Source organism: Elaeis guineensis, chromosome 4 (assembly GCF_000442705.2).
Source record: "Elaeis guineensis isolate ETL-2024a chromosome 4, EG11, whole genome shotgun sequence".
Classification (NCBI taxonomy): domain Eukaryota; kingdom Viridiplantae; phylum Streptophyta; class Magnoliopsida; order Arecales; family Arecaceae; genus Elaeis; species Elaeis guineensis.
Window position 1 is genome coordinate 31,038,416 of NC_025996.2, and position 25,985 is coordinate 31,064,400.

The following is a 25,985-nucleotide window of genomic DNA, read 5'->3' on the forward strand; positions in this document are numbered from 1 at the left end:
CGCTGGAAAATTGTAAATTTTGCTTAAGTAACTCCGTATTGGATTTGTTAATTTTTTTATTTTAAACTCATCCATTTTATATAAGTGCCTATAATTCTTCAAAAACTAGTTCTAGATTCATTTGGTTTTTAGAAGCTGACTTCTAGGTTCTGTAAATATTGGACATGACTTTTAATCATGGATTATCTTGGTTTAAAAGATACACACACACACACACACACACACACATATATATGCATCTGTATGTACATATAACACACGGATATTATATATATATATAAAACACGGATATTACTTTAAGCTTTCTAGAAATTAACCTTTATGAACTATGAGCAGATACAATGCAAAGGTGTGATATTTATATTAAAAGGAAGTTTCATCAATTGATAATAGTGGCTATTATGTGCGCATTGTGATTGAAAAGAGGAGGATGGGGAAGATGCTGAAGAACAAGGTGGTGGAGTCTGCTAGATAAAACCTGGCTTCTTGGGAATCTTGGATTTGTGTACTGAGAGGTACTCGTGTTTACTGAGGAAGTAACTGATCTTCTGAGCACCCCAAGGGCATGACCCTAATAAATATAATTACGATTAATGGTTGAGATGCAAAACCTTAGAGAACATTATTGTACAGGTTTTGGATGACGGAAAAACAACATGGGTTTGATGATGTTGTGTTGCAGAAGGGCCTGAGAAGAAACATAAAATGCGCAATATATGATGGTCTAGATGGCTTGGTTTGAGAGAAGGAAATGATTTTCTTATAATAACAAGAAGGGGAATAAATAGATTTAATCGCATTAGACATTAATGGCAAGGATGGTTCAATTTTGGTAAGAAAAGAAAGTTGTTTCCTGTTTTTAGTGAGATCCTATTGGGAATATTAAACTATAAGAAGGTCCACAGTTAGAGAGAGTTCATGGGTGATTTCTTAACAATAGGATAACAAATGCGATAATATATATATATATATATATTAAAAAAAAATTCATGGGAAGGATATGGAAGAAATGATGCCATAACCAGTATCAAATGTACACCAAAATGAAGAAATTTAGCATGAAATTTATGGTCAAAAAATTTTCTATCAACTGCTGCCAATAAAAAAAAAAATGCATCAATTTATCTGATTAGACCACATAGTATAATTAATAATGAGATAAATATTTAATACAGTTTAATTTTTTTTTCTTAAATTTTTTCTGACTAAAACAACTTTTCGTTTCAAAATAATATTTTTTATTCTATTTTGCTCATGTTTGGTTAGAATATCATAGATAATTAACAGAACATCGTAACAATTAACAAAATATCATAAAAAATAATAGAATATCATAATAATGATATGACATCCTTTATAAATAATTATCAAGAAATAATATTACTGACATAGGATATCATACCAAGAAACATGATATTATTACATCATTTGAAATATTGTAAAATTTATAAAAAATCATATAAGATATTAAGAAGTAATAATAATTTTTTTTATTCTATAAAATTTTAAATAATATGTATATATTTTCTGTATCTTTATATAATATTTTATCTCATATCTTAAAAAAATATATATTTTTTTATAAAAAAATTATTAAAAAAAAACATTGAGATACATAAAATACCAATCGCAACATATGAGTCCAATCTGATAATGAAAACGGTGGACAAAGAATTTCTTTTGGATGTCTGCTTATCTCCTAAGACGCTAGCTTCCCTGGTAAAGGGAGAGCTCACGTGGCACACGCTTTGCTTCAAGCATTATAATTTATAATCTCATCCAACATTGTTGGTGCTGTTATCGGATACTGGGCCTTCTTCTTTTCTTTTCCCTTTTTTTTTTTTTTTTTCTCGGTTTGGCCCCTCTGTTGCCATGAAAGCGCAAAGCCAGCAATCTAAACTTCATTTTAGCTTAAAAGATGAAAAGTCAATTTATTTTCGATTAAATACTCCCTCTTTCGAAAGGTCTTTTTTTTTTTTGGTAAAGCTCTTTTGAAAGTTCTTGGAAGACCATTTGGTTGGTCATGGGTACGCGGAAGCAACAAGAGACTTAGATGCAATGCTTACAATATTGATGCTACGGCGGCGTAGCGGAGACAATAATATAGCGATTTACATGCTTTCACCTACTGCCTGCATCCATCCATATATGGATGGAGACGAACAAAGAGTCCCACTAGTAGAAGAGAAAATTTCAGAATATAGAAGCCCTCAAACTCACCCCCTCTTGAAAACCCTAAAATACAAACATGTCATCTTGAAATCTATAAGAAAGACGGATGAAACATATACATCAACAGTCATGCCAGCAAAACCGAGGCGGCTCCAATCATATACATCAATAGCTATGCTCCAATCATATACATCAATAGCTATGCCAGCAGTTATTCTAACTAGCTTTTGCAAACATAAGAACTGAAACAGCACAATTTTGGCTGATATGGTGGACTCGAATGTATAACCCTACTCAAAAGTACATCACATCACTGAATAAGCTACTTGCCCGTCTGCAACATGCACTTAAACATGACCAAGCCTAATCCCCAGTTCAAGGAAACAAGGGCAAAGCCCAAGAACGCAGACCGACCATTAATATTTTTCCTTTGCTTTCGGTGCCATTTTCCGAGTGACATCTTACAGAACCCATCTGGGTTAACGACATCTACAGGCTTGTGAAAACCTAAACCTAGACATCTCGAGTACCATATTTCCGAGGTCTTCTCCCTGTACTACATTTTATTGGCAGCCTGCAGCAGAGAAGGAAATCCGAACATTTAAAAAATGGCACCTATAGCACCTGAAAATGTATCAGAAAATAATAATAATAATAATAATAAAAGAGAGCAGCAATATAGAAGACATTAAAAATGAATTTTGAATGACATTTTTACTTGGTGTACTGACATATAACAATTACAACAAATACAAAATGCTCTTTGTTAATTACAATGTGCACTCTTAGCCATGATATAGACTAAACAACTGACTGTCGGATCTTAACTAAAATCATGTACCATAGAACACCTACATATACAATGCTTTTAAGGGAAACACTGAATTGGGTGCCCATTCTAAAGGTTCCTTTTCCTTTTTTCAGACCTCCTGAATTCTGGTAAATATTTGTTTTAATGCATAGGTAAGTGATTCTGTTATATAGCCCAACATGCATTTGTCATTTCAGCTTTTCAATACAATGATCCGTTGATCCTACCAGAGTTAAGCAACAATCCAACCAACAGGATTTGTACCATCAAATGTTCAATACATGGACCAAAACCTAACCGTCCACACCTATAATTCCCTCTTCTTTTTTTCTCACCTTTTTGTTTTGTGCACACGTGTGTGAATGTGTGTGCACATACACGTGTGTGAATGTGTGTGCATGTTAGAGAGAGAGAGCGAGGAGTGGGGCGACACTGCCAAAGCTATAGAAATTCCTGAGGTTCAAGTACTTGGGAATGAACCAGCCAACACTCAAAGCCAGCAACTCCTCCTTTTAGGAGGACAGGTATAATCATGATTTAGAATATTTAAAATTTTGAAGGCCAGAAATTAAACATTTTGGACAAAATGGATGGTTTTCAGTATCATCATAATTAACTTGATTAGATTTTTAGTTATCCAATTCAATCATAGTTGTCCGGTATGTGTTCTAATGTGTAAATCATAATCCAATGATATGTACATTCTGAATTTGTAGGGTCTACCATGCATTAGCCACCAGTGCTCCATTGTTATAATAGTACTAGCGTACGATTCCTACTCAACACAGCAAAGATGGCAGTGTGTAGATAATAACCACCTTTTTTTATCAAATTTATGATGGATAACAGCAAGTATTGCTGTGAGACAAGCATTTCATGATGTGGGAGTTTGTAAATAATTGGCTGATGTGGAGGATATGTTGCAGATTAAGGGAATTCAGCAAGGTTATCAATAAAGAAAATTAGATTGATTGCAAGACAAAAAGGAGTATCCAGAGTATTATTTCATCAAGGTCTTTGAAAGTGTAAAAGTTGTGAAGTGGCATTCTACTCTGCACCATGTGGAAAAAAAAAAAAAAACGAAAAAAAGAGTTGACTGGTCTTCTACAACACAACCAAACATCTGAGAATGACATCATAACCCCGAGCGTGCAATCATCTGTAACATCACGAATTCTGTTAGCATTAGCACACAATAGAGGCCCAAGCAAAGAGGGCAAGGAATCAGCTTGCAAGGGAAGGCTGGCGATGCCATGATGAACGTTGTTTAAACATCAAAGAACAGCAATGTACCATAGTAGCTGAAGCAATGCAACCATGGGGTAAATGCTGTTCAAAGGAATCTAGGATAGGCCAAAACCCAAACTCAACCACTAACAATCATCTCAAAGCCAAGAGCAAGACATCATGCAATGTGTAAATGATACAGATCAAACAAAATGAAGGGGCAAAGGAAGTCCAAACATGCAAAATTGAGGTGAAGTCTGATACATCAAACTCAGGATTATAAAAAAAACCACCAAAAGAATGAGCCTAGTTGAATTGATTTTGATTTGGGTGAAAGTGGTTTCAACACAAAAAAACAAGCATGAAAAGGACAACTACGGAGACAAAGTAATGCATACATTACACACACACCACCCCCCCCCCAACCCAAAAAAAAAAAAAAGCCCTATTTGAAAAATCAGAAGAGCCGAATCCAATATCCTTGAAGAAAATGGACACAATGAAGTGCCCAAAACCAATTTAAGGACATAAAGCTGAGGGTCTGACAAGTAGACACAAGGCAACCAGTTCAAAGTAATTAAGTACATGAAAAAAAAAGGAACTAAAACCAACAATAACAGATGTTTGATTGTTAAATGATCTTGTTTATTCAGTCCCAAAAAAGAATTTCCAACACCAAAAGCCTTCAGAAATTTAGACCCTGAACTTGAATTTAAGATTCACTAGATTCCACTTTCCAGCATCCATCTCGAAATCAATAACAATCAGATTGTCAAATGCTTTGGTGAATATGATGGCAAGCAGAAAAAACAATGCAATGCTTCAATCCATCGTGAAGTTGGTCAGGTATCCTCCAAAACTCTTATGTAAAGCTGAATAAGGTCCGAAATGCAATGTTACATGGAGAAAAAGGATCTACAGAAGCAAAATGTATCATGGAGATTGAAACACTGAAATACCAATAATACAAAAACAGCATCGATAGCTCGTGGTAAACTGGTGTTTGATCAATAACAATAAAATTATAAAATAAGCATCATCTACCTACGACCTCATCTATGTTCAAACTACTACCAGACCTTCCAGAAGGGCTTCTAAAAGGATATATTCAGTTGATTGTTCCTTCGCATATTTGTGATTTCTGGTATAATTGGATGCTTCTGAGATGTAAACTCTTTTATCACATGAATCTGGACATGACTAGATTTCAACTTGATGATAGAGACCTTAACAGGAAAAAAATGGATTCTTATATAGATTGGAAGTGACCAAACTAACCGTGTTTACCTTCATACGTTAGTGAATATGCTCACAGTGCAAAATTGACCACAATAGCCCACAAGCTTGATCAATTGATCTCTGCATGAAACAATACAAAGACCACTAGTAGGCTGCCACATTAGCTTTCATTGACATAATCTGCACTAACATAAGTTTACCTGCAAAAGCATTTTACACATTGTTCAGATTAATACCCAACTTAATATATCCATGTATGAACATGACACAGCTATAGTTGACATTACATTTACAGGTGTACCATCTGCTGTACATGCCGAATCATTGTAAGTCACCCTGCTGAATCAGCTCGTTAATTGGTTCATCAGATATTACATTTATTGCTTCATTAGGAACTATGCTCACCTGCTGTGATTTTGAAAAAACAAAACAAGAAATACATCAGGAAGCATCTTAACAATAAGAATGAAATTAATGGTAAGCAGTTTTAAGATTCTTTAGAAGTTCAATCAAAACAATGTTCCAACAGTTCCAACATAAACCTGCTTTGTTGGACAACTCCGGCTGGTATGATCACTAGGCAGCTTGCATGCATTGCACAATCTCAACTTCCGAGGAGGTCTCTCATAACTTGCCTTGGATGGAGAATGTGAAGAGTGTGTTCTTGTTCTGGATTGTTGATTAAGATGACTAGGACTTTCAACCTCGCAATACTGGTTATTATTGTCCTCTATATTACCTCCACTGACATCTGTTCCAAGTCTGGGAACTACTCCAGAGTTCCTTTTAATAGCCGCAACCTTTTTAACGGCCTCTTGTAAAGCACGCATAGCCACATTGTAAACATCTGGAGATGCTGCTCCAGCTTCTGCATATTTCATGGCTTCACGACACAAATTGTTGTACCGCAGTGTTGGAGATTCCCGATCAGCATGGTTCAGTTCAATTTGGTTTTTTTTCTTTAAATTACCAGATGAATGCTTCCGTTTCCGCAATTTGCGTAATTTCCTTAGAGACCCCAGCGGGTGATTATGATCTTTTTCAAATTTTGAAACAATCCATTTCCCACAATTGTTCTTCTTTACCATGAGCATTGCTTTGCAACCTACCCTTGTGGCTTCTCGAGGCCTTTTAATCTTGCCTTCACTACTTGCATCTTTCTTCACATAGAATCCTTCTTTGGAACACACAAACAACCGAGATATGATTGACTTGTCACGCTTTGAGCGATAGTATGTACTCACCCGCATATTAAAGCCAACACGCCGAGAGTATGCAAAATAAAATAACTTTGCCGACTCTTCAGACTCAAATTCCATACCTTCATATGGTTCTGTTATTGCATCTCCTTCATGTGCGACTAAGGCCCGCTCAATTTTGACCATCTCATCATCCTCAGCCTCAGAGCATTCGTCATCTGATGCTGTTCTTGGAGCCAGAGCATGATTATGATGTTTTACCAGCTTCGAAACAATCCATTTTCCAGAATCTCGCTTCTTCACCATAATCATTGCCTTGCAGCCAACCCTTGTGACAGCTCTAGGCCGCTGAAGTCTTTCTTCAGCATTCTCATCTTTCTTTGCACGAAAGCCTTCTTTTGAACAGACAATCAACCGAGAAATAATTGAGTTATCACGTTTTGATCGATAGTACGAGCTAACACGTGCTCTAAATCCCACCCGCCTAGCATATTCTTTGTAGAATCCTTGAGCCTCCTGCTGAGATTCAAACTCCATACCTACACGTGGTTCAAGATGAGGATCCCCTTCAGGTGGAACAACCACCATTTCATTAGCATTACCCACAAACCCACCATGGGCATTAGTTTCATTTCCACTTGGATTTTCTATCACTTCATCATTCTCACGCACGTAAGGATCATAATCTAACATCACCACTTTCCCTTGCGTGCCAAGTACATGATTATGGATTTTTTCAAACTTCGACACAACCCATTTTCCTGAGCTTTGCTTCTTTACCATAATCATAGCTCTACAACCCACTCTAGTTATCATGCGAGGCCGTTTAGTCCTGCCTTCATTGTTTGCATCTTTTGTTGAACGAAAACCCTCTCTGGAACATACAAGTTGTCGCGAGATGATTGTTTTATCGCGCTTTGAACGGATGAATGAGCTGACACGTGCTTTAAATCCCATCTGAGTGGCATATGCAATATAGAATGACTTGGCAGCATCTTCAGAATCAAACTCCAAGCCTTCATAAGGTTCTAGTATTGGCTCAAACAAATCTCTTGCAACAGAATTGTCCATTATATCCTCTACATCACCTATACGAGGTTCCACATCAACTGGCACGAGACATTTAATAATTAGACAGCAAGTATAAATTGCGTTCTGATAATATATTTATTTAAACAAGATTTTGATGGCATAAAAGCAATAGAATCAAAGAGAACTATAATGCAGTCAGCTAAAAACTGATAACTATTGACAATAATAACATGTTAATATTTCAGTATACAAAATCTTGCAATAAAGCATATGATAAACTGAAATTTAGAAGAAAATAAATGTTATCTCAGAATTATCGTTATAAATGCATAAACCCATAGAAGTCACAGTAAGTATTGAAAATTGCTAAGAACTCGGAAGAATTAAGAATTTTTATGATTCACATATCAGACACCTCTTTAGCTATAAAAAGTTGGCCAAATATGGTCGTATAAGTACTTCCATACAATAGATTAAGCGCAGAAAGTTAAATAAAATGATATAAACCAATATCATAATTAAAAGGTCCCCATCAGGTATTGATACTTTGTTAGGCATGTCAAGCATTTTTTGCCAGGAATAAAGACATGAAACATACAGCACATATTGATTGCCCGTGACCAAGGTTTGAAGACTCAATTTTGGTAGAACCTGTTGTGTTTTGGGAATTTCAATTCAGAATTTAGAATTTCAGTCAAAAAAATCAGAAGAGAATTTGGAAGAACTGAATAAAAAAGTAGAAGGGAAAAATTCTTTTAAAAAAGCCAACAAAACATATATCAAATAAGTCTTGAGTATGTTGTCCTGTTTGCAATCTTTCGATATGCAGTTTTGGTAATACAATTATCGAGGCAAGTAAAGAGAACAAACATAAAATGAATTGCATATTGATATGATGATTACAACAATACCATGTACCAAAATATGTCACAACGAAAACAATTATATATACATTAGCTCAGATCTCCCAAATCCAATTGCAAATCTAGGTACTCGACTCTCCAGGATCTTGATTTACTCCACAGACCCCTTTCTTCTTTTCACCCACAAAATATCACTCAAAACCCCTAAAAATCCTTTAAAATTGAAAAGAACAAGTACATATTCGCATAATTTTCCTTTTTGCTTTGAAACCTAACTCCCAAATGCTTCCAATGTCTCGACGAAGTCAAAAAACACTCAAGTCTAATATAATGGAAATGCTTCTCTCAAGATTTTAAATACCAGTGGAATGACAGTGGCCACCATCCCCAGTGACGAGATGAGGCAAGTCAAAAATGTACCAGGACAGGATGGGACATTCATAGTCCCGAGTATGAGCACATATGGCATCCCTTCTATAGAAAAACCCGGATGGCCTTGTCCCACAGTATTTAAAACTTTGGCTTCTCTGATGCCAAATCAATCCCTCAGGAGTTAGCAGCCCACCTTTTGACTCCAAAGTAAACAGCATAATGACTCAAATACAATACTAATCATCAAAGTTTACCTCAAGTAATAAAGAAATAACGTAAAAATGAAACTACATATCCAGAAATTCATTAAAACTAAAAGCCATGGCTGGCCTGTAAGTTTCAGCTAAAATTGGCTAAAACCCCATGGAAAAGGCCAACATCACACTGGAACCAACCAGGGCAAGCATTCATTGCAGTACCATGTAAATGCTAGCAGGAAAAATCAAAAAGACTTATTCCAACTTTGAAAAAAACTCTAGTGAATTATTTTTTCGATTATAAACAATGGAATTGTCCATAAAAATATATAGAAAATGACCAGTTTGAATATGCTTTATGAAGTGAAATATCATAATATTTTTTTATATGTTCTAAGTAATGGGAAACAAAAAAAAATATCTCTTACATATCTACCTAGTTTATCGACTCTTTCAGAAATGATAGAACCAAATGTCTTCGTACCCGACAAAAAACTTATCTTTAGAAAAATGTAAACTCATAAACATCTAATGATAGTGTTCAGTGATTGCTGTACAGTACATAGTAACATGCACTGACGGACACACTATTACCAGATCAGTCTGTCAACAACTTATATTGCAGCACTATGTAAACAGTGCCAGGAAAAATAAAACAATATACACAGACATGTATGCATATGCACACAGTATGATAGTTTATTTCCTTCAAAAAAAATCCTTAACTTGGAGATTAATCTATACTTATTCTCAAATCTTTGTTTATGCAATATTGTATGTCTTTAATCCCTCACATTCTTACCTAATGCCCCATAGCCTAATGTCAGATTCGAGGAATATTAACCACTACTTTATTTTAATATACCATTTGTGCAATATTATCCTCAACATCCTCAGGTTTTTATAAGCAGAAGGACACTTCTCTAAAAATTTTCTTTTGTATATGAAAAAAAAAATAAGCTAAAAAAGATGCAAGAAAAAACCAGAAACTACTTTTCATTCCTCCTGTTCAACATCCCATCACAGATCATTTGATGGTCACTGCTATTAAATGAAATTCTTGAGTGTAACACTACACAATATCAATATACAGTCTTTTTTAATTTTTTTAAAAAATAAGTTACCTAAGTTCATGGTATACGACACTTCTCCAAAAAAAGCATAATTATTAAACACATTCATTTCCCCATATTAATAACAAAACAAAATCAATGTAACAACACAATAGCATTATCACATGGTGAATTAATTCCACAATATTAAACAAATGATGTTGTACCTTATTTGTTCATTATGGGCCTATAACTCACACTGGCGCATGTGCGCATACTCTCTCTCTCTCTCTCTCTCATGTGAGAGAGAGAGAGAGAGAGAGAGAGATTTATTATATTGTAGAGGGCATGTATGACATGGATAGGTTTATTATATGGTTGACAAAACATATAACTATTATAAAGGCAATCTACAGAATCAAGATAACCTACTTCTTTAACTTGCCACAGCTAATTGCATAATGTTCAACCAAGCAACAACAGAAAATAGTGGATGATCACAACTTTAAAAGGTCACTAGCTAAGCCTAGGTAGTTCACCAATTTAGTTCCCCCCTGGTGTAATCGGGAACAAGAGGACTTAGATGATGGGATTTATTTTCAACTTTTAGGTTTTAGTTTCTGTTTCATCCTATTTCATATTTCTTTGTTTATTTTTCTAGGGGTTTTTAGAGACCTTTTAGCAGTCAAAATTGGGATGTGGTAAGTCCATATCTTTCTGAGATTTAGTTGGCTGATATTAGGTTTATTAATTATTTGAGGAGTCAAATATGATCCTAACTGGTTGTTTACAATTAACCTATTTCCTTTTTCAAAAGCCCTAATAGAGCTACAAAATTTGACCAGCAAGGCTATTAAAAGAGACATTTATGCAGCTCAGAAAAATTGTGTGAAATTTTTATTTTAAGAATTAAAGAAGTTGCAGGCCTTCTTTCTCTTTTTTCTTTCTTCTTCTCCTATTGTTTTTCTTTTCTCCTCACTTCTCTCTTCTGTCTTTAACTTCTGAATTACAGTGATAGAATTTCTACTGTAACAAGCAGATTTCTATGAAAGTTCTGAATATTAAAATGGAGATGTGATTCCCTGGTTCAGAAACAAATCAGTTGTTTTTCCATTCTTTTTATAGCCTCCAAATCGGTAGCTTTATCAAAGCTATGTCACTAACCACCTAAGGGGCACCAATACAAGGGCCAGTCGCCTAGAATGTGACTAAGCAACTTGCTGATGCCTAGCTGGCCAAGGAAAGTCATGCAAGTGGATTATGATTCTCCATGTCTTTCGCATCGGTGCCCAAATACTTCACTTATAACTTATCAGATTCATTAGTTCTTGACTAGTTTATTTCTAGCTTTGCATTTGGTTGACTGTCATTTGGTGGAGTTGCTTATTGCACTAACCTACACAAATCATTAAGCATCCCTTTGAGAAGTATGTAATTTATCAATTAATGAGACATCTTACAATAACATAGGTCCTCAATTTTATGTATGTGCCCTTTCTAGCTCACTCATTCTCTTTTAATTCTTCTAATTTGTTTATAATTTTCTAGTTAATTATATTTTATAAATTTCAATCATTTTTAAAGTGTTTTTTTACCACAACCTCCCAAGGCACCTGCATGCAAAACCTACCCAAAACCTAAGCATTGTCCAATCTCTTAGCCGCCTGCATATCCCGATTACCTTAGAAAACCCTTGATGATATAGGACCTTGAAAAGCAGAGTTAACATGCAACTACACGAAGTAAATTATCAGGTAGAGGTATGCCAATGTATCCTTATAAGATAGATATAAGACAAAAGGCATCAAGCGCTGAAATTTCATAGCATGGACTGGTTATAGCATAAGAATTGCTCAATAAATATATAGAAATACAACTTAAATCATGTGTTGCTCCAAGATTTTAAATCTCATGGGACAGAGCTGTTCCGATTTTTTCATGGAACGAGATGTGCCGCCGTCCCACCCCGTCCTAACACTTGGGACAAAGAATGTCCCAAGGCATCCCGATCAGGATGCTGGGATGCTAGCGGGACCGCCCTGTCCCGACACATGGGATGGTATCCCGTCCCAGTGTCTCGCGGGACACCCCGCTGGGACCTGAATCCTTGTGTTGTTCATCCACAAACCTATATCATATCTATTTCATGCTCGGCTAAAAATTACCATAGTAGTCAAACTCAGGAAACTCAACAAGTTACTCCAAACAAATTTAAGGAGCCAAGGCAAACTAAAGGCTACTCCAACCTAACCATTTGAAATATCATTATGGACATGAGTATTTTTTTCATTCTAGTATAAATATGCCATGAAGTTGCCCACTAAAATTTTACAGGATTGTAAACCGGATGTGGTTACAAGTCTGGCTAAATTCAGTTCTCTGTTTTTGCTGTATCTAGTTGTTACTAGCATGAAAATAAGTTCAGAGAACAATGTGACTAAGAAGTGGAAGCAAGAAATGCTTACTTTAGAAGATATGGTCAACAGCTTTATATTTGGGAAGCATGCACTGGCCCCTTTTGAAGTAAGAAGCAGAATTAAAATTATTCTGGGGGAAGTCAGTATTTTGGTAAACATAGTCACCACATGGTTTTAATGCTCAGTTTTCTTATTAGAGAAGTACTGACTGCATAGCTGTTGATTTTGGATTCTTATAGTTCTCATCAGAATGTTTTATCCGTACATTCTTGCATGCAGACCCTCAGAACAACTGATTGATTGCTTTCTTTTATTAAATCAGAGCTTCCTTATAATTTATGTAAAGAGTTTTCAAATGCTTACGTCAGGCAAGATTGAAAGCTGTTTTCCACAAGACAGATCAAGGAAGTTCTGAAGTCAATATGGCTGTCACCTTGGAAAATAAAGCCATATTAAGCAACAACCATCCTCGGTTTTATTACTTTTATATTTGTAGCCTATCAAAAAAGAAAAGCTTGGAGGCAAAATTCGGCACCTTCATTCAATGAGACAGCAGAAGAAAACCTATTATCCCTTTTCTGAACTTTCAATGTCTGCTTTCTTAAAATCTTTTACTCCTTTCACTGAAACCTAGAACATACTCAATATCTGCATTCTTAAAGAGTTGAAGCCAACACATTACCTGATCATGTGATGATTAGAATTTTGATTTCTGATTCTCATTCCACCATGATATCCATCACATATGTGATTTCATATGGGGCCAAATACAACAAATATTTAAAGTGAAATTACAGAAGTATCTACATAGATCACACTATTACAAATAAGGGATACCAGAAGTGCCGATCCAAATCTAGGTGAAAAGATTGTAGAAAAGAAACTTAAAAAGGACATGAATCATAAAAACTTTTCATAAAGAAAGTAAAAAAAAATGTTTGGGACATTATAGGGGATATTTTAAGGATAAAACTGCCAACATTCCAACATTTACGTGCCCTTGACATCAAAGAATTTTTCCTTCTTTATTCAGTTTTCTTAGCAAACTGTTAGCACCCAAAAATCTCGAACGCCATCTTGTAACAGGTGTTCTCTTCAAACAGCTTTTGTAAAGCCGGATTTTAATCTAAACAGGCTGTTCCAATGGCACAAGCACAGGAGTTAGATGCCCCACTAAGAATATAATATCCAAGAAATGCATCCCAAAGGCCAATTTGAAGTTGAAAGGAATACTTATTTTATCCCCCACCAAACAACATTTTCCGACACTAAGATATTTATTGTAGAGAAAACATGACGAGAAGAGATTGTCGATAAAATAACATGCATTCGTTTAGCAGAAGGATGTTTTAATATTACATAACAGATACATATATGCAATGTTACCAGGACAAATGACAGGTATCAGATATGCAAATGCCAGGAAGAATCTGACACAGAAATCTTCCAACTCGATTATGGGGACATTGTCTGAGTCTTATATTTGTACATGCAAATATGCATTGATTTATGCATATAATAAATAAGAGGCTATACCTATGCTCCTCGAGTTCATAAAATCTGATAAAATGATTGCTATTTTTTATGTTAGTTTTGATAATTTTCACATATAAGTTCCAATCAGGGTTTTCTGTACTGTACCGAACCGGCCGGTACATCCTGTACCATATCGGATCGATGGGGAACCGGCACGGTTCGGCCGGCGAAATCGGTATACCGGAGGAGGGAGAGGGAAAGAGAGGAAAAGTGAGAAAGAGAGAGAGAGAGGAGAGGGAGGGAAACCCCAGCCATCGGAGGCCTACAGTAGCCCGCTACGGCCGTCGGAGGGCTTCCGCACCCGGTTATCGCTCGATAAGGCTTTTACAAAAGCGAGAGAGAGAGAGATAAAGAAAGAGAGAGAGAGCTCAGGGGGGAGCAACATACCGGAGGCCGGTGGAAGGGCCGGCGGTGTTTACCGGATAGCTGCCGTAGCCATCGGATGGCGGAAACGGGCACGCGGAACCACGACGGCAGAATGGGGACGACAGCCCTTGTTCGTCGCCCTTTTTTAAAAATGAAAGTGAATAGTGAATTCGGGAATCGGTTTGCCGGTTTCACTTTGGATTTTTTTTTTTAAAAGGCAATAGTGAAGCTGGCTTAAGTGAAGCCGGCAATTGGTTTGTCGGCTTCAACTATTTCAACCTTTTTTTAAAAAATAGCCGTGAAATAGGGCATCACCTCTGTTTCACGCTTGTGGCACCGCGTGCGTGGACTGCGCCATCCAATGGCCACTGCAGCCAATCGGAGGCCGTCCGACGGTCCCTCCGACTCTTTTCCCTCCCTCCTTTTCTTTCTTCCTCCCTCTCTCTCTATTTTTTTCTCTTTCTCTCTTTTTCTTCTCCCGCTTCGGGTCCTTTGCCTTCATCGGTTCGCATCGGTCTGGTACGGTACGGAACCGTACCGTACCATACCACTGGCCGGCCAATACGGCCACCTGTACCGGTTCCGAAAACCTTGATGCCAACGGGGGACATATAATGATGATGTCATTGTGATTTGATGATATAACATGTCAGGAAGTGTCACGAAGTTTCCAAGTGTTCAAGTGTCTCACACATGAAAAACAATCCAAAATTCGAAAGGTCCAGGGAAAACTAAAATATTATGTATATGCGTGCGTGTGTATAATGATGATGTCATTGTGATTTGATGATATAAAATGTCGAGAAGTGTAATGAAGTTTCTAAGTGTTCAAGTGTCTCACCCATGAAAAACAATCCAAAATTCAGAATGTCCAGGGAAAACTAAAATATTATATACATACATACATACATACATACATATATATGCATGCATGTGATGATGATATCATTGTGATTTGATGATATAAAATGTCATGAAGTTTCTAAGTGTCCAAGTGTCTCACACATGAAAAACAATCCAACATTCGGAATTTCCAGGGAAAACTAAAATATTATGTATATGTGTGTGTGTGCGTGCGTGCGTGCGTGTGTGTGTGTGTAGGTAGGTATGTGCAAGCATTTATGTATGTATATAGATATATAGGCATATATACACACATCCAAGAACTGAGAACCAGATCCATCTTGATGCATCCTGGTTGTGACGAGCTGGAGAGATGCTAGGTTCTAGGATGCATCCAACACCTAGGTCTCTCCAAACTGGGTTGCCCTACCCTGTCCTAGCTAGGATGGACCGAAATTGTTGTGTTTTGAACTTGAAATGGCCTCGCATCCTGAGTGCCAATTTTTTATTTGTTTTTGTTTCTTTTACTTTTTCCCTATTTGTTCTTGCTTTCAAGACCATCCTAGGGTTGTGACGAGCTGACCTACAATTGCGATGAGCCCTTGTACCAAGATTTAAACCTTTGCATGCATCTATCATCAATTAAATATCTATATACATGATTTACATGTTTCATATAGTGGAAACAACTTAACATAACATGAAACATAAGTCCATCATTATTCTGCATCCACACATAAATCACATAGAAAGGCATCATTTGCAGGTAAAAGTAGAAATCTGGGCCACAGAAAGTTCTTAATCCTACTTGCTTCATCGAAACAAATGACAAGAGGGACAGCCATATGGCAATTAGCTTTTCTATTTAAAAACAATTTAGTATGATAAAATCTGGAGAGTACGTCGACAGATGTGGAGAGGCCTTCCCCTCGTATATTAGGCCCTTATGACAATACTAATTAAAGCGATTCTGAATATTTGGCATGAGAGAAACCAGATAACTTTAGACAGGTTCAATGTATTCTTTTATTTAATCAGGAATCTCCATTGAGTATTTAATTAGGAACATCAAAATTTTGTCGCCACCCCAATGAGGTAAGCAATCATTTAGATAATAAATTCATATATTAAATCTTTAATAAAAAAGAATTTGTTAAAAAAATTGAGTATGCTTTCCATCCAAATGCCCTAAACCATCTATTTTGTGATCAATTTCTTATCTTCTCTCTCAAAATCTCAAGCACATCTCTCAGCCATGGTAAAACTAAGGAAGTACAGAGTAACTCATTTGAATGCATTATCAAAAGAAATCACTCCAAAATGTTCATCACCACAGAATAATGGAAAAGTATATGGTTTTTTGGGATCCCACTTTCACATATAACAATATTTCTTGTCCCAGGTACCTTCTTCATGTATAATTCTTTTCAGGTATGATCATGCTTTAGAGTTTAAGGGCAAGAACAAATAAATCAAAGAGAATGTTATCGTACTTCCTGGTTTTAGGATCCAAGCCTCATCTGAAGGTAATTTTCCATGGCACACATGCTTGTGAAAACTCAGAAGATTCAGCAACAGTGCTTCCAGTATCGCCAGGTCAACCTCCATGTAATGGGAGAAATTTCAGAGACACTATATCCAAGTCCAAATTTTCAACCACACCTACAATGAAGTCCCACCATAACAAATTTATATCCATTAACATTTTATCCCCAAAAACATAAATACCCATCAAATAGTTTTAAACTTTCCTCCCATTTCCCATCAAACCTCCAAAGCCACTTGGAAGCTCAAGATTTGAACCATAAACTTGCTTGTCAATGCTATAAAACCATCAATTTGAAGACATATGATCAAATAATGTTTCTATGCTTCGTCAGCACCTTCCAAAAGGAGATCCTTTGCTGCTCATGTCCTCATCTAGGAAAACTTTATTTACTTAGTCTTAAGGCTCCCTCATGTCATATGGTTGACTGCCATTACCAAGATCAGGTGTTAAACTTCAAGACCTATTTAATTGTGTCTCTAAAATGACAGTAATGTAAGAAAAATTGCTTGGATTCATAGGGGCACACAAGAGTTCACTTTTATTGGCTTTGGACACCATTTTCTCGACACCTTTCTTACAGGTAGTCACTTGGGCTGGCAACCATTTGTGTGGTAGATAAGCCTTAGATCACCAGATAGACACTTCATAGAAACCCAAGCATACACCTATGCATGGACAAAGACAATGTAAAATTACAAACACACATGCATATATTTTTAACCTTCTTCACTATGATTGACAAATGATGCTAATAAAGGAGTTAGGAATATTGGACTGGAAATAAAAATATAAAAAAAAAATTTAAACTTTAGTTTTGATTTAGAAGCCATAAAGCCATATTCAGTTAAGAATCCTTTAACCCTGGTTAAGTCAATCAGTCAAACAAATTGGGGCAAAGATGGAAGGATAAAGAAATAACAGAGGTCTTACTGCAGTTTATTCAGCGTATTCCCTCAGCCAAAAGTCCCAAAAGGTCTTTCAGTCAAAATCCAGGATTGAAGCAGCCTCCAGCAGGTCAAAATAAATAACCCCAAAGATCTTTACTATCATTAAACTAAGACAACAAGAATAACTTATTACTTCTATAACTTGTTCTTAGTTTATAATGGATAATGAATTGTCAAAAAAATACTCTTGAAACATATAAATTGTCCGTGCCTTGAGATATGCCAGAATGTCATGTTATATATTAAAATGCAGAAGTTAGCAAAAACTTAATGGAATGACTTTGTAATAAGTTGCCTTGGGCAAGAGGCTGCATATATTGCCTAAGGCTACCCAGAATTGGGCTTGGAATGGCTAAGGTAGCCCAGTTTTACCCCTTTTCCCTGTACTAAACTACTTGCTAATTCAACAAGGAGGAAAAAGAGGCGACTAATCAATTGCACATTGTTAAACAAATGCTGAAGTGCCAAGTGTGTATGTGTCATATGCATTAACGTATATGGTTCCCTGCTTGTGTGTTTTTCATATACAAAGTAAAGCAAGAAGACAGTTTCTTTTTTTCTCCCCCAGAATTGAAATCCCATTTCAAGTTTTTAGTTTAATCTTTAGTCACAAATAAAATAAAGCCATCATACTATGGACTAAACCTCTTGTAAAAGCAACCTTTCTCAATCTAAATCATAAAAATGAAAGCAAAATTTTCGATTTTACATCGGAAGCACAAAAGTAACTCAACAACCAAAAGCAATAACAAACCTCTTTTCCCAATCTTATTAATAGAAATGACAAATGCACTAAACAAAAGCAGCTAAACCAAAATAAAAAATTAACTTCTGAAGAAAGCAAGTTAATTATACATCTTTGCAATGCTTTGGATGCATACAAGCAGCATAGACATTCTTCCAAGACAAACATCTAACGTGATGGATTAACCTGTATGTTCCCATAACCTCTGCTCATTTTTTTCTGCAAGCTTTTCGCTTTGGTTATCCACAAGAAGAAAAATTTCAGATAAAAAGAGCTTTTCACTCAGATTTAATAAAAGGAAAATTAAAAATAGATGTTATTCCAAATTTGCTTTCTAAGAGGAGCCTAGAACGAAAAGATGGCTACTTTTCTAATCTAATATCCTCGGGTCCTCCATAAAACTGTATCCAGCAAATCAAACAAAGAGTTACTGGAACTAAACAAAGAACTGATCCTAAAGACCCAAAAAGTCTGATAACAAGTACTTAATCAATTCTAACATCCCGCCAAGAAAGAAGGCAACACAAGAAACTTATCAGGAGATGGAGATTAAAACCCACCTGGAGAAATGATCATAGGCGTCGAAAACATGAAGCCCTCCATGGCTCCCACAAACCCTAAGTTGGAGATCTCGAGGCTGATTAGCTGCAAAGTTCCAAACTCAGACAGAGTTTGACGAAGCTAAAGGAGAAAATTAGGGTTTTTGTTCGAAATCTAGTGAGCTCTAGGGTTTCTGGCTTCCGGATTGTCGCTAGGGAGTTGGACATGAGGAATTTTTGCCGGGGACCGAGGGGAGAGGGACGGAGAGAGAGCAAAAGGGGCTCCAGCGCACAATAAGATCCCTTTGGCTAGCGTGAGCTTTAGTCAACCTGCGCACCTGCTGTGCTTGTCTGGGGTCAAGTTAAGTTGTCTCGTGAGATTGATTTTGTTAACGTGAAAGTATGAAACTAAAGGTCGTGTAATTGGGATCCTGATTTTCTAAAGAATAAATTATAAAAATCTTCTTAAAATATTTCTTCATTATATTTTTATCCAATAGCATGCAAAATCTACGCATATATCTTATTAAAGTAATAGCATTAGTAAAATCATTTAGCTCTGTAAAAATTAAAGTTCTCTTTAAATAGAAAAAAGATGCCTATATTTTCCTTATGTTCTTTGTAGCTATTTTGTCACTGAAGATTATTTTAATTATTTCAAAAAATTTTCTATAATAACATTTGAGATTTATTTAAAATTAAAAATTTAATAAATATTTTATTAAGTTATAAATAAATATAAATATAAATTTTTTTAAATATTATAAAATTTTTATATTTTAATTTTTAAAAAATTTATACTATTCTATAAAATTTGAGCCAACGATATTAGCACGATTAGAAAGCGCATGATGAATTGCATTATTGATTTTTTTTTCACTTAACATATTTTATTAATTTATTATATAGAGTTATCTATTTTTTTTATACAGCACGATCATAATTTTGCTAATCTCTAGGATATAGAAGATTATTATAATTTAATTATAAAAAATTTTTGTTTGTGCCCCATCCTATATTAATATAATCAGTGTAAATCATTCTATCTAAGCAACGAGCTCTTAATCGTAATATTGGCATCCTTTGTGGAAGCTATCTTCTATCCACGTATAGACTCTTTTTTGATTAAAAAGATAGTATTATGAGAGATGATATTATTAATCTCATATCGATTGTGAATAAGAATAAGTTTGACTTATATCTAATGTTATTTTTTTTTTGAAAATTTTTTTGAAAGATAAAATCATGTGGCCCTATATCATAATATATAAAACCATATAAAATATTTTTAGAGAACGATAGAACATTAGATTCCTATTGTATCTTCTATCCATGAAATCAAAATTAGTCATAAATTTATACCAATGATGTTAAATATCATTTATTAATTTTTTTTTTAAAAAAAAAGAGTCCCTGCGTAGCCGCCACGTTGAAAAGGAAGAACAAAAGGTGGATTTCTATTACATCTTTTATCCATAAAACAAGAATTAGTTATAAATTTATACCAGTAAAGAAAGGTATTTTAAATACCTCATGTTCGGTTTTCCGCTCCTGGCCGACCTTGAACCCATGTCGCCATGACGTTGAAGATTCGTACGCAAAGTCAGTCCACCAACCATGCGTCATAGAAGCCAGTGCAAAACTCTTCTAAATAAAATATAATAATAATAATAATAAGACCTTTCTTCTTTGTAAATTGCCTGCATTTGATCATTTTTTTCTTGCCCGGATGCTATAGATCCACTGCGCGATACTTTCCCTGATTTGGACACCCGTATACGTGGCAACTTGTACGGAAACCAACCTCCGCGTGTCACCCAATTACAATACTAAGATTATCGGAGTCCTTGGCACGGGAACATGAAGTCATAGCAAATGGAGAAACTTGAGGCATGAGCAGCTAATCAATTACTCAGCCACCAACTTGAACAAGAATTTCTTGTAGATGGGCATTCAGGGCTTCCACACCCATAATTTGTCCTGAATTTCCCCAAATTAGATTGATGGTTATTCAACAGCTACAAAGAAAAAGATGCAAGCATTCCACTAATATTCCTGAACATACTCAGATTTTTTCTGTTTGTTTGTTTTTATTATTTTTTCTCCCCCGGTCGCCTTCCTTCTCAATATATCAATCAAATTATAGGTATTATTTTAGTTTTCTGCCACCGATGCAAAGGTGTGCATGAACGGTTTTCACGAATTCAAACCTACAAATCTGATAGTTGAGCATCAAGTTAGATTTCATATCTTCATTAGATTCATCTACGAGAGCAAAATTCAATGTCTATAATCAATACTAAGAACTTTTCTCATATATCAATATTTCCTTATAATTATCCCCAACCACTAAATACCTTCTCAATTAATGTATAGGTTGAAAGCTTGAACTACTGATTTCTAAGCTGGTTATTTCCGACTACCATCACTTCTTGTATGTCAACAGCTCAGTCTGATTTGTTGGCGTTGTTGTGCACACATGTCAAGGTATGTCCGTATCCCTCTTAAACACGTGCACACATCAGAGTTATCCGATGTGGGACTATTAAGGGATGTCCTCCCACAGCCTGCCCACAACATGCCCCCCACTCTGGAGAGTGTATGTGCGGACAGAGAGCGGGTGCCCCCTACCTGGCGCGCCACTGTTGTGCACACGTGTCAAGCGGTCGTCGGGGCAAACCACGCCTCGGCCCACGAAGTATTGTCCGCTCCGACTGGATTCGGACGGGGAGCATTGCCACGTGGTCTCCACCAGAGGCGAGTCCCCCCAGCGTCGCGCAGACGGCCTCACGGTTTTGTCCTTATCCTCGGTGGGAAAAGACGCCTCGTGAGGAAAGATGTGTCCGTATCCCTCTTAAGCACATGCACACACCAGAGTTGTCCGATGTGAGACTATTAAGGAAGGTCTCCTCGCAGCCTGTCCACAACAGGCGTAAACCTTGTTCTGTTTTCTTTAATCTATAGCTAATGGCTCCTCTGTTTACCAAAAAAAAAAAAAGTTTGAAGTACAAAAAGTTTGCTAAATCAAACAACAAGTATAGGCTATCATGATATAGTTTTTAATTTCGACGATATCCTTGATCATCTTTAACGATCGCCCATCATAAAATTGTTAGTACTTTAAATTGTTAATAAAAATCACAAACACATAGACAATCAACCATCATTGCTAAAAAAAAAAAAAAAATCTCCAACCCGTCATGCTATTAGAAAAGCCTTTATTATAATTTATACTATTTATTAGATTAAAATAATTTAAAAGCTCATAATATGCATAAACTAACAAAAAATAATTTTATCTCACAGATAGCTGAAATTATATATCGATGAAAAGAGCAATTAGTTCGAACTAGTGCACCACACCATACTTTTAAGAGTTACCACTATAATGACTCATAGTAGCCTCTATAATCACTATTATTTATTCTTGAAAATATTGAATTGTTCATTTGGCAAATTAGATCTGTTGGGATATACCGACTGATCTCCATACGCCGACTTATCCTCAGGTCGGTCTGACCGATGATCGACGGATAACTCCGACCGACGCCTGACTCTGCCGACCGCACTGGTCGACGACTGCCGATAGTAGCTGCCAACATTGTCCGACTGAAGGAGTGTCGGCTGAACCGACCCATGCTGTTCCCGACCAATCGAGCGGCCGAACCCCTATTACCGATTCACTGTCGGGGGTGACAGCTGACGTCCGACTTAAGCAAGACACCTGACCAGCCGACGGTGCCTCCGGGTCATCACCCGACATCCCACAATCAAATGCCAACGTATGGTCGGTCGGCTTCCTCAAACACCTTACGACTACTGAGGGCCGCCGTCCTGACAAGGGCATGCGGCATAGCTGCCCTGGGACATTGTCCTGTCGAGGACATGGGTTCGTTCTGACAACCCACGGTGATTTGACAGCCCACGATGACTCTAACAGCCTCCGATGATTTGACAACTCCTCCCATTGTCTGCACCATTAATGACGGTGCCATGCCGCGCTATACTATAAAACGGAGAAGGCAACAGTACTGGAGGTGGTTCTTTCGAAACCCCTGAACTCCCCCCTCTCTAGCTCTCTCTCTCTCTCATCGTTGAGCTCCTTGATTCTTTTCTACTGTTGCCTAGTCTCCCCTCTGACTTGACCATCGGAGGGTCCCCACCGGAGTCACCTCCGGTCAGTGCGGACTTCTTTTGCAGGCGCTTGCTCCCGGTGACCAGACGACGAGGGGATTGGCCGCAACAGGTTTGGCGTGCCAGGTAGGGGGAATCACGACCTCCACAATACTTGAAACATCCTTTCGAAATGACAAGAACCAGAGCTCAGCGATCGAGGGCTACCGGGTTGACGAGGCGCTCTACCCGCTGGCAAGAGGCCCCTCCTCCACCTTCCATGGCGGAGCCCAGCTCTCTGCATCCGGTGGCAACTACGGAGGTGCAAATCATGACGATCGTGCGGCAAATGACTGTTCTGACGGACGCAATCAAAAGCCTCCAACAGCAATCGACTCAGTTGCCGCAACCGTCGGCGAAACAACCGGCGACGCACCCTATGCCGTCCAGAAGCAGCCATCGATACCTGCGTTAGCTCCCGTCTCCTCCTCAAGAGCAGCCGCCTCAGCACTCCCACCGAGAAGGAGCAAGGCGGCCACGGCATGACCCTCACCGGTCTCGGCGTCCCTCTCCTTCCCAGCTGGAGCGGGCAAGGAAGGTGAAGCGGCCGAGGACACCGTCCGCCTCACCCTCACATTCTTCAGGAGGTTCGACTCCTGGGGTTTCTCAACATCGACGGTTGGACGACTACGAATGCAGGTTCAAAGAAATCGACCGTCGGCTCGCTCAACTCCAGGTGGATGGTCAGAAGTCTTCGAATGACGTCGACTTTCGGACCATCGAACCTCTCTCCCGACTCATCCTCGATGAGCCAATCCCTAGTCGGTTCAAGGTGCCGCACGTGGAGCCTTACGACGGCTTCACCGACCCAATTGACCATCTAGAGAGCTACAAGGCTCTCATGACAATCCAAGGGGCAACCGATGCCCTCCTTTGCGTCGGCTTCCCCGCCACACTCCGCAGAGCTACCAGGGGCTGGTACTCCGGCCTCCGCTCAGAAAGCATCCGCTCCTTCGGTCAGCTCAAACATGCTTTCGTGGCCCATTTCAGCACTAGCCGGAAGCCCCCACGAACCTCGGACAGCCTTTTTTTCCTCAAGTAGAGAGAAAACAAGACGCTCCGACACTTTGTGGCCCGGTTCAATGTGGCCACACTTGAGGTCCGGGACCTCAACGAAGACATGGCTATCTCAGCCATGAAGAGGAGACTAAGGGGGTCTCGGTTCACCTATTCCTTGGACAAGACCCTTCCTCGGACGTATGCCGAATTGCTGGAGCGTGCGTACAAATATATGCGCACGGACGAAGGAGCTTTCTACCGACGCTTGACTGAGGGCACGGGTCAGAAGGAGAAGCGGAAGAAAAATCGGGCTCCTGCTGAACCCAACGAGCCCCACCGATAGACGGGTCTCATCCCGACAATGGAGTCTGAGACCGACGCATCGCAGGTATGACTCCTACACCCCTCTTCCCGCTCCTCGTGCACAGATCCTGATAGAGATCGAAGGAGCGGAGAATCTACGATGGCCTCGACCTCTGAAGGCACAAAGGCCTCGACCAACATGGTCGATCGTCGATCGCCGAATCAACGGCTCGATCACCGATTGTCGAACTGACGGCCTCGGCCTCTGAAGGCACAAAGGTCTCGACCAACACGGTCGATCGCCGATCGTCGAATCAACGGTTCGATCATCGATCGCCGAACTGACGGCCTCGATCTCTAAAGGCAAAAAGGGCCCCGACCAACATTGCTCGATCGCCGAATCAATGGCTCGATCGCTGATCGTCGAATCAATGGCTCGATCATCGATCGCCGAATCAATGGCTCGATTATCGATCGCCGAATCCACGATTCGATCACCGATCGCCGAACCGACGACCTCGGCCTCTGAAGGCAAAAGGCCCCGACCAACATAGCTCAATCATCGATCGTCGAATCAATAGCTCGATCGTCGATCGCTGAATCAATAGCTCGATCACCGATCGTCGAATCCACGACTCGATCATCGATCGTCGAACCGACGATCTCAGCCTCTGAAGGCAAAAGGCTCCGACCAACACTGCTCGATCGTCGATCATCGAATCAATGGCTCGATCATCGATCGCCGAACCGATGGCCTCGGCCTCTGAAGGCAAAAGGCCCCGACCAACACGGCTCGATCGTCGATCGTCGATCGCCGAATCAATGGCTCGATCACTGATCGTCGAATCAACGGCTCGATCATCGATCGTCAAACTGACGGCCTCGACCTCTGAAGGCAAAAGGCCCCGACCAATACGGCTCGATCGTTGATCACCGATCATCGATCGCCGAATCAATGGCTCGATCGTCGATCACCGAATCCATGGCTCGATCATCGATCGTCGAATCCATGGCTCGATCACCGATCGTCGAACCGATGATCTCGGCCTCTGAAGGCAAAAGGCCCCGACCAACATGGCTCGATCGCCGATCGTCGAATCAATGGCTCGATCGTCGATCGCCGAATCAATGGCTCGATCGTCGATTGCTGAATCAACGGCTCGATCGCCGAATCAATGGCTCGATCACCGATCGTCGAACCGACGGCCTCGACCTCTGAAGGCAAAAGGCCCCGACCAACATGGCTCGATCGCCGATCATCGAACCAATGGCTCGATCACCGATCGTCGAACCGACGGCCCCGCCTCTGAAGGCAAAGGGCTTCGACCAAAGCGGCTGGCTAACTTGCCAACTTAGCTTCGACTAAGAAAGGGCAAAACGCCAAGACAACCGCAACGTACCCGT

At 38.6% G+C, this 25,985-nt stretch overlaps 1 protein-coding gene across 7 annotated transcripts; it reads right to left on the bottom strand.

Moving 5' to 3' along the window:
• Nucleotides 1-2,241: 2,241 nt before the first annotated feature.
• Nucleotides 2,242-19,415, bottom strand: LOC105043030 (uncharacterized). Of its 7 annotated transcripts, none has more exons than XM_073256186.1 (6): nt 19,128-19,415; nt 16,820-16,988; nt 5,992-7,757; nt 5,737-5,857; nt 5,498-5,649; nt 2,242-2,746 (listed from the first exon to the last, which is right to left on the bottom strand). In XM_073256186.1, the coding sequence occupies exons 2-4, from the start codon at nt 16,932-16,934 to the stop codon at nt 5,771-5,773; spliced, it is 1,968 nt and encodes a 655-aa protein (XP_073112287.1). In that variant the 5' UTR covers nt 16,935-16,988; nt 19,128-19,415; the 3' UTR covers nt 2,242-2,746; nt 5,498-5,649; nt 5,737-5,770. The 7 variants fall into 7 exon arrangements, with proteins under 7 accessions (XP_073112287.1, XP_073112290.1, XP_073112289.1 ...); XM_073256189.1 differs by having other exon boundaries at nt 2,242-2,787; XM_073256188.1 differs by having other exon boundaries at nt 2,242-2,796.
• Nucleotides 19,416-25,985: the final 6,570 nt, after the last annotated feature.